Here is a 15494-nt window from a genome sequence, read left to right as displayed (position 1 = left end):
ACACATTCTAGCTTTTATAGCAAAGCTCCGTCAATAATAACACTCCTTTATGAATAAAATTGTTTAGAAATATATAGATATATTAATAGGCTTGCCGTAGTAGTCAGTGATAGTGCCTATTTAGCAATATTCCTGTTTAATAAAAAGTGAGTTTGTCTTTGTTCTATTATTGTGCAAGAAGTTAAACATTTGTTTTAAAGTAAGGGGTAATCCAAAGGTCTTTTTTTATTTAATTGTGTTACAACACAGGTATATACTGTGCTCTTCACATGACTTGTGAAAAAAAAAAAAAAATATCTTATTTTTAATGTTTTTGAAATAAGTTTCTTCTGCTCATCAAGCCTGCATTTATTTTATATATACAGTACAGACCAAAAGTTTGGAAACATTACTAATTTTAATGTTTTTGAAATAAGTTTCTTCTGCTCATAAAGGCTGCATTTATTTGATCAAAAATACAGAAAAAAAAATTTATATTGTGATATATTATTACAATTTAAAATAATTGTTTTTAAATTTATTATACTTTAAATTATCATTTATTTCTGTGATGCAAAGCTGAATTTTTAGGATTAATATCACATGATCCTTTAGAAATCATTCTAATATGATGATTCATTATCAAAGTTGGAAACAGTTCTGCTGCTTAATATTTTTTCAGAACATGTGATACTTTTTTAGGATACTTTGATGAATAAAAAGTAAAAAAAATTAAAAATAAAAAAAGAAGCTATGTTTTTAAAATATAAATATTTTGTAATAACAATATACACTACTGGTCAGTAATTTGGGGTCAGTAATTTTCTTTCTTTTCTTTTTTTTTAAATAAAATCAATACTTTTATTCAGTAAGGATGTGTTAAATTGATAAAAAGTGATAGTAAAGAAAATATATTATTAGAATATATATTATTAGAATTTTTTATTTTTATTTTGAATAAATGCAGTTCTTTTTAACCTTTTATTCATCAAATATATTAGCAGAACTGTTTCCAACACTCATAATAAATCAGAATATTAGAATGATTTCTAAATGATCATGTGATAGACTGGATGTTACATGTGACACTGAAGGCTGGAGTAATGATGCTGAAAATTCAGCTTCGCATCACAGGAATAAATTTTTTTTTTTAAAGTATATTCAAATAGAAAACTATTATTTAAGTTGGAATAATATTTCACAATATTACTGTTTTTTCTGTATTTTTGATCAAATAAATGCAGGCTTGATGAGCAGAAGAAACTTCTTTCAAAAACATTAAAAATAGTAATGTTTCCAAACTTTTGGTCTGTACTGTATGTGTGTATATATATATATATATATATATATATATATATATATATATATATATATAAAAGTATTTTATTTTATTTTATTTTATTTATTTATTTATTTATTTATTTATTTTTTCTTCACAAGTCATGTGTATTTCGCAGTATTTCGAAATCTGTGCGCAGGACACGGGCAGCCATTCAGCACTGGAAGTGCAGAGTTACATGTCTGAGGCACAGATAGCAGGAAGTGAACAGCCGCTGGTGTACTGGCGCACAAATAAGAGCCCCTTTCCTGCACTCAATGAAGCTGCGCAAGCGTACTGTACCTGTCCGCGCCCTACACAAGCGGAGACAGTGAAGGGATGTTCAGCTCAACTTCTCGCGTGTTGGATGAGAAACGAAACAAACTAAACTGTGACAAAACTGAAATGCTTTTTTTTTTTTTTTTTTTTGTAAAGTAGAACATACGTGCATACACGTTTGAGAAGCCAGAAGTAAATTTCAGTTCTGTATATGATGATTATTTTTATTATCTTTTTATTTATTATTATTTATATTACCTTAAAATTACATTGACTTAATTTGATTTAGAAATCACCTGCTGTAGCACACTGAAAAAAGTGTTTCATTCATCCAATTAAAACATTTTAGGCTAATGATTAACATCTATATATTTTTTTTTTAACTTGAACAAATAGTTATTTATTTTTCATTGGCTCAAGTAAAAAATATAGATGTGAATCATTACCCTATTTATTTATTTTTTTAATTGGATGAATTAAACACTTTGCATCTTTGTTTTATTCGCATGTATTTATGTATTTATATAGCATACTTATTTAGTCTCACTGGTAAAGACCTTTTTTTAATTTAAAACCAAATTTAAAAACTAAAATACTGAATGCTGATTAAGAAACATCATATTGAATATGTGTTGATTGTGTTGTTCGGATTTTAGAACTATGCAGCTGTTGCCTTTAATTTCACATGGTTACAGTTAATCTTTTAATTTAAGGCCAGTTCTATGTAGTTTCAACCCAATTCAAAAACAAAAGCTAAATGCTGATGTCTGTACCATCTATGTTTGTATTGAATGTAGGCTACTTACTGTGCAGTTACTGCCATTAATTTCAGATGGTTACGGTTATTGTTTTCGATAGCCAAAATCTTGTTTATGCACACTTTCCTTCTTTCTTGTTTGTTGCTTAAAGATAAAAAAAAATCGGAAATCGGTGTCGGAATCGGCCAGTTTACTAGTAAAAAAATCTTTATAGGAACATTCAAAAAAAAAACACCATCTAAAAAAAATAATCAGGGATGGAATAAGAGATCTTAAGTAAAAGATCAAAATAAGCACAGATCCTGAGCGACACTGAAAAAATGTCTTATCTTGTAAAATGTGCAATGTAATTGGTAATATCGATGTTGTTACAAGTTTATTAATTAGTGGGAAAGATTTCCTCACCATGGTATCCTTGTATAATAATAATAATAATAATAATAATAATAATAATAATAATAATAATAATAATAATAAATGTAGTTATGTTACAAAAATATTCAGTCTTTATAAATAAAATTTCTAAGATCTAAAACTATTCCTTTCTTTACTGTTGCTAATTTTATTGTTTCTATATTCTAATACAAGTGTGTGTGTGTGTGTGTGTGTATATTTAGGGTCCAGGCCATGTGTAACTGTTTACAAGGCATCCCTTCAGAGCCTGTGAGCTTCACCACTCTGAGCTGTGAGCCAGACAAGCCCAGCCCGCCACGCAAAGCCAGCGGCACAAAGAGCAGCCTTGTCCTGCAATGGAAGGTATGTACAAACCTTAACACACTGGCACATTAACTGTCCCACATAAATGTCATATTTCATATTTAAACTGACACATTTTTTGTCTAGGCTCCATGTGACAACGGTTCCAAAATCCAAAACTATATCCTTCAGTGGGATGAGGTACGTTATTTTGTTATTGCTGTTTTCATATTTCTCAAAAAGTTAACTTTTAAAAAAACTGGTGTCTGAGAGGTGAGGTTTAAGCATGTGGTGCTAATCCTGGCTGTGATCTGTGTACAGGGGAAGGGGACGGATACGTTTGAACAGTGCTACTACGGCCCTCAGAAGCAGTACAGACTCACCAAACTCTCCACAGCTTCCAGATATTCTTTTCGGCTGGCAGCCAAAAATGACATGGGGGTGAGGTACGTATCAATGTGTCAAAATGATCCTACATCCAGCTCCTAAAGAAATTATAAAAGTGTTCAGATTTCACTTTTTTCTATACCTGCTGATGGCAAAATCCTGTACCTGGTCAAAATTGCATTGTTGAGAGGAAAAAAACACAAATAAGTTACGGCAGTGTATAATTTGCATGATGCATGTTATGATTACATTCAGAAATAATGTAAAATATCGGTGAATGAAATGCTTACTAACATTGTAAACAATATAAACATGGTAGCATTTATTATAAATAAGATTTAAGCTATTAAAATGTATTAAACCATTAAATGTATTTAAAGTGAAACTGAAACCAGTGTTGGGCTCACAGGCTTCTCTGATTCATTTTCATATTCACAATGTAGCCTAACATTTGGTTGCTAAACTGTTATTTAGTATGTAAATGAGTCTTTATAATTTACTTGTGTCCTAAAATCCACATAAAACAGCATTCTTCACATGCACATGTTTGAAAAAACACCACAGTGAGTCAAGTTAGCAATACTGACATGTTGTGTGTGTGCATATTTATGTGCGTTTTGGTGTATATATTCTGGAATATAATTTGTGGCATGTTTCAGATGATAAAAAGGGTGGTTCATGTCTGGAAAATACAGTATGTATTTTGTCCTATGATCATTTACTCTTTCCTTAGTGAGTTCAGTGAGGTCGTCCACATCATGACATCATGCAGTGTGCCTGCTCCCCCCTTAAGCCCTGAGCTGATTCAGTCCGGGGTCACATGGCTCTGTGTGCGATGGTACAGGCCAGCCGGTTCGCCCAAAGAAGACGAAATCAGCTACGTGCTGGAGATGGAAGAAGAGGGCTCAGTGAGTGAGAGACGCACACACACGGCATTTGTCAGAAATGCATCGAACACTTCTAATAAAATAAATGACACATAAGGCCTGCTTACACCTGGTATGAAGATCTATGTCTGATTTTATAGTTAGTCAGAGAGATAAGTTAGCCAGATCAGTTTTGCAGAGTAAACATTAATTTGTTCTGATGCATCCTGGACTGAGCTTGAGAATATCACGTAATGTAAAAAGTGATTTATGCGGACATTAAGTGTGTAGTAAACCGTGATCTGTCTCATATTTGTGAATGGCCTAAGGCAAATGTTAATTTGTGGTGTAAACTGGGCCATAAAGATTCCATTTCCCATAAGTAGGCCAGGTTTTGAATGCGTTTACATGAATATGTCATGTGTTTCACAGGGTTATGGGTTCCAGGCCAGTTATGATGGTGACGATCTGTCACACACTGTCAGAAACCTCCACAGGAGCACCACGTACAGGTTCAGGGTGAGAACACACAAACACACACAGGGATGTATGTTTGCCACTTCTTGAGTGTGTCTCAGTTTCTTTATTTCCTTTTGTTAGTTTAGTTAATTGGTTTATTTTTATTTGTTTTAGTTTTTTTTTTTTTTTTTGAACATTCATTTTCTTCGTTTTTTCATTCTTTCTTTTATTTCAGGCTTTTTTTTTTGCTTTTCCATTTGTTCATTTTTTGTTAATTTATATTGCCATGTCTAATGTTATTTCTTTATCAGTTTCTTTTATTTATTTCTTTATGTAAATTCATTTTGTTCTTTCTTGTTTTTTGCTCTTGTTGTTTTTCATTTGCTCTTGTTTTTTTGTTTGTTTCTTGTGTTTTGTCTTTATTTTGTTACTTATTTTATTTGATAGTTCTCTCTTTGTGCTTTTTAAATCTCTTTGTTTTTGTTGTTTTCTTAATGTTGTCATTCCTTCTTTTGTCTCTTTCATTTATTTTTCATTTTAGTCTTTTCTTATTTTTGAATAAGCTTTTTCTTCATTTGTTCATTCTTTAGTTTCATTCATTCTTTTTTGCCTTTTTGTTTGTTCATTCGTCGTCATTCCCTTTATTTAGTCTGTATATACAGTATTCTTTTATTCTCTCTTTTTTGTTCTCTTTCTACCATTATCAGTTTTCTTTTGTTTCTTTATTTTTCTTTCCTTCCTTTTTTTTTCCTTCCTTTTTTTTTGTTTGTTTAATTTTTTTCTAACCTTTCATCTTCCAATTCATCCAACAAAACCACCAACAATTCCACTCTCTTCTTTTTTCCTCTCTTTTTTGTTTTTTTCTCCTCACCCCATCCCGGTCATGATTGAGACTCACCTATTGCCAGCGGCTGGGAGATGAAGCAGGTGGTGTAGTGATGTGATCGGTCACTCTGGCGTTGTTGGGGTGGGTTGATCATAATCGTGTTTCCAAAACCAAAAGTGTATTAATGCGATCAGAACGGTTGCAAGTATCCTGATGAGAGGAGCTGATTACCTGCTGAGAGCTCGCATCCCCAATTACTGCCAATTACTATGACAGATGACATCACAACACCACAGTTTATTTCTGAACCGTAAACGCTTCCTCTTCCTGAGCTTTTATCAGGGCAAACTGTTTCTCAGTGAGATAAATTTGGTGGTGAATATAAAGGGCTTTGAAAGGCCCTAGGGATTTGCATTCCCTCTGCACCCAGTGTTTAGGTGAGTCATAATGAAGCCTATTTTTAGGACCATTCAGTTTTTTTTTGCATTGTGACATTTTGAATCATTCATAAATCCCCCCCCCCCCACACACACACACACACTCTCATTACTATGATGAATAACATTCTGACTATTTTTTTTTTTTTTTTTTATATAAATCATTGCAGGTTGTCGCCTATAATGCAGAAGGGAAAAGTAACCCCAGTGGTGTGTCTGAGTTCACCACGGCCCCTGACAGACCGGGCTGCCCCTGCAGACTCGCAGTGAAGGGAAAACCTCACCCGACCAGTTTCCGTCTGACCTGGGGTCAGTTCAGCATGTTAGAAACACATAAAGATTGAGCTTTGAGTCAATACAACTAAAACTAATCTAGAAACCACCTTTGATTTAGTCCTCATATACTTGGAAAGTTTTTGTTACAAAACACAACTAAATAATTAAAAACTAAAACTAAATTCAGAACAGAAAGTGTACAGTATCTCAGTGATACTAAAATAACATTGGAACTGGCCGCCAATAGTAAGTGTTTTATTGTTTTTTTTGTCACCTCAGATCCTCCCAAAGACAATGGCGGTTCGGATGTGACAAAGTATGTGGCGGAGCTGTCTGAAGGGTTCAGTGGTACGTTCCAATTGGGTTTTCTGGTGTGTCTACACATGCTCAATTTGATCCTGCCATTATGATAATTCATTGATTGCTTGTGTGTGTGTTTCAGGTTGTTCTTGGAATCAGGTGTACAGTGGTTCGGCTGTGGAGTGTGTTTGTGATGGTCTGAGCCCAGGATGTTCATACCAGGCTAGAGTCCACTGCATCAGTGCGGGAGGCGAGAGCCCAGTATGTCACACAAAAATATACAATCCTTTTGCTGTAGGGCCAAGTTGAACTTTTATTTTAAATATTGATGCTTATTTTGCTGTATACAAAATATTTGAAAAAAACAAACAAACATCAAAATAAGTGTACTTCTTTTTTTTTTAATTTACAAAAGATCATTAAAACTAATGATTTAAAAATTTGAAAATTTGACATCATTACAAAGCACACATTTTAAAAGTATATTTAAGTCATGAAATTGCACTTTCTTTAAATACACTTCAGTGGCCTTTTATTTCATTAAAATTATATTACCTGCAAGTGTAAGTATAGTATTTGTATTTGAATTACACTATAAATATAATTTCAATACATTAAAGAACACTTTTTTTAACAAAAGGGTATTCTTTACAGAAAGCCTCAGATCATAGCCAGTTACCGTGCATCTTCAAGAATTCATTTAGAAAAATCATAAATAGGTGTTTTTTCAACAGTGTAAAACTACTAACGATCTTCACTATTCGCCCTTTGGTGGAAATGACATTTTAAGCAAAAAATAATTAAATGTCAGACCACTGTGTCTTGCTACATCTAATTTTATAGCAAACCTTTTAAGTCATCTAAATACAATTAACATTTTTGCTTATTTCGCATACATCTTTCGTGTAAATATTGTCCATCTCTATTGGACTGTTATCTTTTTTTTTCTTTGCTCCACAACTTAACAATTCATCCACCTTCCTTTTATCGGTTTGTTTCCGCATGAATCGCTTACTTGTTTCCTCTCTTCCATCATCTCCACGCCTTCAAAATCGTAACACGCTTTTATCAATGGAGCGCTTTTGGCAAGCGGCTGGTAATAATTTCGCTCTTCCGTCTCCTGATCCCAGCTGTAATAGCATTGTTGGCACTTTGCAGATGCATATCTGCATGCAGGACTTGCCAGCGCGCAGCTATGACTCATTTTGGCGCTGGTTTTCACAGCCGTGAATGTGGGAGAATGCTGTGGTCTGCTGCCACGGTTTCAGCCGGTGCCTGCACACTATTCTCATCGAGGAGGTGGAACGTGGTGTGCATGATTAAAGTTTATCAAGATTTTGTAGTTTTTCTAATTTCTCATCCTTCTTGTTTTAATTGACGGAGCCCTTGCAGGTCCAAACGCCACCTGTTCCTCCTGGTCCATGTCATCCGCCCAGGGTCATAGGCAAACCCAAAGCAAGAGAGGTGCAGTTACGCTGGGGTAAGCGTGCCTTTCTGTCTGTGCTTATTGCGTATAACAAATTAAGTGTTTCTTAAAATCATGCTATATTTAATATGTATTTAGGGTTAATTGGGGGTTGAGGGATGTATATACACAGTCTTTTAAAATTTGGGGTCATTCATTCAATATTATTATAGCTTAAAATAACTGTTTTCCATTTAAATATATTTTAAAATGTAATTTATTCCTGTGATGGCAAAGCCATTGTAATATGCTGAATTTGCTACTCATTTTATTTTTAATTTTTTTTTTTTTTTTTTTTTTTAGATGTTTTATTTTAATCAATGTATCAAATGGTTGTGCTGCTTAATGTTTTTATGAAAACTGTCAAAAAAGAAGAATAAAGAGGATTTTGCGCTTGGTTTCATTCACATGTACAGTAACAGAATCCATTTTATTGTACCTAATAATAGAATCCACCAGAGAAAAAAAACTAAATTCTTGAAATTCATTTGCTATGCTATGTATGCAAATAAAAGGATTACATGCCGAGATACTAGCAATCTTCTTTATTCTTAGAAAGTGCAAAAAAGTGCTCAGTGTGTATTAAAATCAACAAATGTTTCGATCACGCAGGACCTTCCTCAGTTTTCACATTCATTTTTATATTCAATTCCTTACATATCAAAACACGTGTATCCAATCAATCAACTACTTCATTGCCAATTGAGTAATCAGGTCATCTAAATTATTTTTTTTTTCAAGGCCAAATCCAGCCATCGCCTTTTATATCATTGTACTAAAAATTTATCATACAAGTCTACCCTGTTTTAATGGTCGCACATGGCTACTTGAAGCATGTAGCAAACTGTTTCTGTCCGTCGGTTTACAATATACCGTTGTAGATAAGGTTTAATCCACTTTCACTTTAGTATAAAGAAATGGTAGCTCTCTCGATACGTTCCATATTAAATGTAATCGAATCATAAAAGCCCTTAAAAAGTATAAAAATGTCTTCAATATATCTCTGAAAAAATTCAAGTTTCTAGGAGAAGGGGTCGTTAAAAAACACAAATCTTCCTCCAAAAATCCCATTGTTAATATTGCTAAATCCGGTTCGAAACAAGAACCCATTTATGATACCTGTGAAAAATTATTTATCATTCAATATAGTTATTTTTCAGTAAGTTTAAAAAGCAGTGTTTATTAATTTGTTTATTTGTATTTATTTATTTATTGTAAAAATGTAAGTTAAGTATTAACTGTTACTTTTGATTAATTTATATTTTTACTTGCTGAATAAAAGTTTTTTTTAATCTGAATATTTTCTCTCATTGCATCTGTTAGCGCCCCCTCTGGTAGATGGAGGTAGTGCAGTGTCTTCGTACAGCGTGGAGATGTTCACTCCCCAGATGGAAGAGGGCAGGGAGGTGTACCAGGGCTCTGAAGTGGACTGCACAGTGGGAAGTTTACTGCCCGGCAAGACCTACGGCTTTCGGCTCAGAGCTGGCAACAAAGCTGGAGTGAGTGCAAGCCTTATAAATGTAACAGATATGACTTGTTTTTACAGTTGCTAATAACCTGTTCTTTATAGAATGTGCCACATATAGTTTAGCTTCGGCTAGTAAGTTCATATTTTATTGGTGTTCAACAGTACGGCCCTTTTTCGGAACGGTCTGAGGTCACGACAGGTCCAGGGGCCCCTGAGGCGTGTCGGCCCCCTCATGTCACCTGTAAATCACCGACATGTGCTGTGATCAGCTGGGAGGTGAGAATATCCCATGATGCAAAGTATTCTTTTGTATTAAGCAATTATTTAGTAGCTTTGAGAGGACAAGTTTATTTTAGTGAATTACTTCATTGTGATTGAATCAGGGTTATTGTTATTATTATTATTATTATTAACTGTATTAAAAAAAACAACTTATGAAAATGAACTTCATTAATAAACATTTACTGAAAATAAAAATAAATATAATGAAAATTAATAAACATTTGAATAAACTCAAAACTAAAGAAACAAAATTAAATGTAATGTTTTGCATGTTTTTTATGATTGTTTTTACCTAAAAACATAATCAGAAAAAAACAACAAATCCCCTCTCAAATAGTTTTGTAGTGCTTTTTTATTTGCATCTTTTTTTTTTTTTTTTTTTTTTTTTTCAATATTTGTAGTTTTTTGTTTTTGCTTTGTTTTCCTTTTCTCAGTTTTGTCTAACACAAAACTGTCTAACACAAAACTGTCTAACACAAAATTGTGGCTGTGTTTTGCACCCATACAGACCCCTTCCTGTAATGGAGCAGCAGTGTCAGAGTATCGTCTGGAGTGGGGGGCGGCAGAGGGCAGTATGCAGATGTGTTACACCGGTGCTGCACTGTCCCATGAGATGAGGGGTCTACTGCCTGCCACCAACTACTTCTGCAGAGTACAAGTGAGAAACGCTATCATACAAACACTTATTTCATCTCAGTGTTTAAGCTATTGGTGAGACGTGATCTGGCTTGTGAAACTAACCAGGAAGTAGCAGTCTGATGACTGATTATACTTCCTGTGAGCACAAATCTTTCAGCTTGATTCATACAAATGACATGATGGGGTGGGTGCCAACTTTACATTCTCAGTGCCACCCAGTGGATGAGAGACAAATACAGTTGTTGTTGTTTTTTGTTTTTTTCTTGTCCTGTGTGGTTTATAACAACTGTTTATTACTATATTGGGGGCTGTTATACTATAAATTGATTGTTGGATGAAATTTTGTTCAATTAAATTATTTTGCAACAGTTTGTAATTATATTACAAAATATGCTCATTCCCTAAATATTTCTAGTAGTACAGTTAGCAGATTTACAAAAGCAAAACAGTTCATTTTTAGACATTTTTATGGTCCACTTTTCTACACCAGTCTAGCCCAGTCCCATGTCTTACTGTTGTATACATGTAGTTTTTTGTGTGTGTGTGTAGAATTATCATTATAGTTGGTCCTGTAGTTGTTATGGTTCATCTTGATGATCTGCTCAACTAAAATCAATTACAAAAAAGTCAAAGATTAAAGGTTTATTTGTTGTTAATGTCAGGCCTGTTTAAAATTTTAATCACTCACTGACTGTGTGTGTTTTGTGCCTCAGGCAGTGAATGTAGCCGGTGTAGGGCCCTTTAGCGATGCCGTGCTCTGCCAGACACCGTGCTCTGTGCCAGCGCCAGTCAGCAACGTCCACGCTCTCCGCGAGTCAGAGATGAGAGTGGAGGGCTGCAGGACCACAGAGAGAGGCGTAGATGAGGATGACGATGAGGACGAGGAGGACGAACAGGCCAGACCTCTCCTTTACTCCCCATCCACCTGCCTGGGGCTACGCTGGGAGGCGCCGTGTGATCACGGATCAGAGATCACGTCGTACCTGATCGATCTGGGAGAAAGACAACCCATCCTTACTGGGCCCGTAACCAAATACATCATTCAGAACCTGCAGCCCGACACCACCTACAGGTACAATAAAATCTTTGTTATAAAACAGTAGCAAAATAAACATACAGCACAACCAGTGTTGTCCATTTCATGAATGTAGGAACTTACGAACCTTATAAATTAAACTCCACAACCATTCCAATAATGAACATGAATCTGAACTAATTAATGAATGTATATGAAAGAAAATGGAATCTTGTGCTTCTGTGTTTGAAGGATAAGGATCCAGGCTCTAAATATTCTGGGAGCAGGACCCTGTAGCCACACCTTTAAACTGAAGACCAAGCCACTGCCACCCCTCCCTCCACGTCTGGAGTGCACCGCTTCCAGTCACCAGACCCTCAGGTTCAAGTGGGGTGAAGGCCCGGCCAAGGCCCAACCCACTGATTCCCTACAGTACCATCTCCAAATGGAGGATAAAAGTGGGAGGTTAGTAGATGCACTGTTGGTTCATTACAGTATATTTTAACACTGTGTCCTGACCAGGCATGAGAAAAGTTTCAAGTAATTTTCTCTGAAAGCTAAATGCTTAGATTAGCCAAGTATTCAGTCAGTGTTTTTTTTTTTTTTTTAAGAAATTAATACTTTTATCTGGCAAGGATGCATTAGTTTGATCAGAAGTGACTTTTAAGTAAATACTTTTTTATGATTATTATGAAAGTAATAAGTAAATCAGGTAAATGTAGTAACTTTCCCTTAATCAAAGAAAGCTGAATCTTGGTAAAGCAGCACAACTGTTTTAAATATTTATAATAATAATGAATGTTTTTTTGAGCAGCATATTGGAATGATTTCTGAAGGATCATGTGACACTGAAGACTGGAGTAATAGCTGCTGAAAAATTCAGCTTTGTAATAACTGGAATAAATTACATTTTAAATACATTTAAACAGAAATGTTATTATTTTAAATTGTAATAAAAATACTGTTTTTGTTGTTGTTGTTGTTTTTGATCAAATAAATGCAGCTTTGGAAGAGTCTTCTTTCAAAAACACTTAAAGGGATAGTCTATCCCAAAATGAAAATTTTGTCATTAATCCCCATGTCGTTCCAAACCCGTAAAAGCTTCGTTCGTCTTTGGAGCACAATTTAAGATATTTTGGGTGAAAACTGGGAGGCCTGTGACTGTCTCATAGACTGCCAAAGTAAGTTACACTGTCAAGGTCCAGAAAAGTATGAAAAGCATCGTCAGAATAGTCCATCTGCCATCAGTGATTCAACCGTAATGTTATGAATCGACAAGAATACTTTTTGTAAGCGAAGAATAATATAACGAAGAAGAAAAATAACAACTTTATTGAACAATTCCTTTGTCAACAGTCTCATCTGTGTCTCTCCACATCACCGTATGCTCTTCTGTATGAACTGCGCCACAAGGATGCATGTGGCATGGCTGAAACTGTTGAATAAAGTCTTTATTTTTGTTTTCTTCGCTTACAAAAAGTATTCTCGTCGCTTCATAACGTTACGGTTAAACTGATGGCAGATGGACTATTCTGACGATGTCTTTCATACTTTTGTGGACCTTGACAGTGTAATTTACATGGCAGTCTATGGGACAGTCACAATCCTCCCGGTTTTCATCCAAAATATCTTAAATTGTGTTCCAAAGACAAACAAAGCTTTTACAGGTTTGGAACGACATGGGGTAAGTGATTAATGACAAAATTTTCGTTCTGGGGTGGAGTATCCCTTTAATAAATTTGACCAACTGCAAACTTTTGAAAGGTTGTATAGTACAAACATGCAATTGGCAAGGGATGTGTTCAGCTTTATAAATCATTCAAATTAGAGTTATTTTTACATTTATTTATTTGTTATTATTAATTCATTCAAAACTCAGATTTTGTGTAGGTCTGCCTTCAAGTCTGTTATTGTTTTATAATATTGTGTTTTTTCTGGCTTTATAGAGGTTAACTCTATAACGTTTTCTCTATCTGTTTTTGTCTCTTCCTAAAGGTTTATATCCTTGTATAAAGGACCCTGTCACACTCACAAAGTGCAGAGGCTAAATGAGTCTACCTCGTATGCGTTCCGCATCCAGGCCTTTAACGAGGCGGGCGAGGGGCCCTTCTCCACTGTTTACACCTTCACTACCCCCCGCTCCCCACCTGCACCCCTGAAAGGTACAGCATCACAGCTGCTGCAGCCATACACTTACCCCATAGGCTTCCTCGGATTCATTTAATTTGCTGATTACAAAACTTCATTTTCATGATTTGCTTCTGAAGAAACATTTCTTCTTATTAGTATCAACGATGAAAATATTTTGTGGTATTTACTTATTATAAATATAAAGGTGTTTAATAAAGCTCCACTTGTATTTTACACAGAATATTATGCCTGTCTTCTCATAAGGGAGCTAATTTATGTGCATAAATAATAATTGCACAGCTTTGTTTATTGGCATGTTGCAGCCAATGTTACATTTAATAATCAGTCTCACACTCAAATTAATTATTTTAAATTGATTCACTTTGAAAACAACATCCTAAAACACATAATTAATGTTCTGCGGTTTGACCTGAAATATTTTTGCATGCAAGTTTGGTTTGTTCTCATCATCTCTACTGTACATCTGTCTGTATCTGACTTCAGCTCCTCGTGTGGAGCGTGTGGATGAGTCGTGTGAGGTGAGCTGGGAGACACTGCCGCCTATGAAGGGAGATCCAGTCATCTACTGTTTGCAAAGCATGCAGGGAAATTCTGAGTTCAAACAGGTACCTACACCGCACTATATCAGCTGCATGTACATGTTTCAGTAGAATACAGCTCATTCGAACACTTAAAAACCATCCATTTTAACCTCATTTAAGCATCTCAATTAAAATATTTCGATTCACTGTGAGGCAAAAGTGTCTCAAATGTAGGTTTGCACTTGTAAGCAATTTACACAGAGGCCACGGCGCTCAGCAGGTGCGCTCAGCAGACAGCAGGTGTTGGGTTCAGCAGTTTGGATGAATATTATTATAGCATAATGACGATCTAGTGGTCATTACTTGAATGGCTTAGTGACAGTTATTGCACTTAATGTTATAGCTAAATCAAATCTATCCACTCACATTTGTGATGTGATTGTGCATGTTCTTTGTTCTGACTTCATGATGTAACTAGGGCTGTCAGAATAGCTAAAAAACTAAATTCGAATTATATTCGAAATTAAAAAATGCATAATTTCAGTAAGGGTGAAGAAAAGATTTTGGCTTCTCACCTGAGGCCAAAAGAGGGCGCATCAAGCAAAATATTACTAATGCATGTTTATTCAAAGCATAAGATAACATGAATAACATCTGTGAAAAAAGTACATAATGTTTAAAATAATGTTTATAAACCAATTATAATAAAGTTTCTTAAACAACTATGTACAAAACAGCATCGTGTATGTATGCATAGTTTAATAGAAAGGGCCGAAAGCCGATCACAAGTACATTTTTCATTTAAAAACAGGAGTTGCGGGGGGATGGGGAAAAAAACCCGCCATAAAGTCTCAATATATGTTTTTTCAAAGTTGAACTTGCATTAATTTTACATGGCTTTCTAAACATGCGGCTCTTTTGTGCGAAGTGCGAGTGCAACGATGAAAGATGTCCCTAAAGAAAATGCATGAAATATGCGTTCTGTGTGAATGGCTTGGTTTTAGTTTTGACGTTTGATGTTCTCGTTTCCCGTCATATTTGTAATTAACAATGCAGCTGCGCCATATATAGTGGCTTCAACTTGATAGGCTTACAAAAACATTAAAATGCAATGACATTTACGCCACTGACAAGGCTGCCTTTTTGACGAATATTCAAAATTCGAATTTGTTTGGCAAGGACTCCAAAAATGTTAAGAAGCAACAAAGTACAAAACAAAAGTAGTGATATATTATACCTTTAAGTTGTTCCAAAACCAGTCCCATCTTTTGAGCTCATACGATATCTTAGCATGAGAAGCAGATCATAAAATAAGTCAACGTCAAGTGCACTGAATTTAAAACATTTAAACATGTTATGATTAATTGTGAAG

The 15494-nt window shown here is 34.8% G+C and overlaps 1 protein-coding gene across 5 annotated transcripts in view; it reads left to right on the top strand.

Moving 5' to 3' along the window:
* LOC109051845 (fibronectin type-III domain-containing protein 3a-like) overlaps window positions 1–15494 on the top strand; it is a 78747-nt gene that overhangs the window by 59192 nt on the left and 4061 nt on the right. For all 5 annotated transcript variants that reach the window (XM_042739010.1, XM_042739012.1, XM_042739013.1 and 2 more), the window contains 16 exons: window positions 2952–3090; window positions 3178–3231; window positions 3352–3476; window positions 4151–4325; window positions 4716–4802; window positions 6176–6314; window positions 6561–6629; window positions 6724–6842; window positions 7956–8061; window positions 9370–9545; window positions 9677–9790; window positions 10305–10454; window positions 11149–11507; window positions 11703–11915; window positions 13446–13612; window positions 14085–14206. In XM_042739010.1, the coding sequence (XP_042594944.1) occupies window positions 2952–3090; window positions 3178–3231; window positions 3352–3476; window positions 4151–4325; window positions 4716–4802; window positions 6176–6314; window positions 6561–6629; window positions 6724–6842; window positions 7956–8061; window positions 9370–9545; window positions 9677–9790; window positions 10305–10454; window positions 11149–11507; window positions 11703–11915; window positions 13446–13612; window positions 14085–14206 (2314 nt within the window). The remainder of the gene's footprint in view (window positions 1–2951; window positions 3091–3177; window positions 3232–3351; window positions 3477–4150; window positions 4326–4715; window positions 4803–6175; window positions 6315–6560; window positions 6630–6723; window positions 6843–7955; window positions 8062–9369; window positions 9546–9676; window positions 9791–10304; window positions 10455–11148; window positions 11508–11702; window positions 11916–13445; window positions 13613–14084; window positions 14207–15494) is intronic.

Source organism: Cyprinus carpio, chromosome B15, assembly GCF_018340385.1.
Source record: "Cyprinus carpio isolate SPL01 chromosome B15, ASM1834038v1, whole genome shotgun sequence".
NCBI lineage: Eukaryota > Metazoa > Chordata > Actinopteri > Cypriniformes > Cyprinidae > Cyprinus > Cyprinus carpio.
This window is presented reverse-complemented; position numbering and strand designations above follow the sequence as displayed.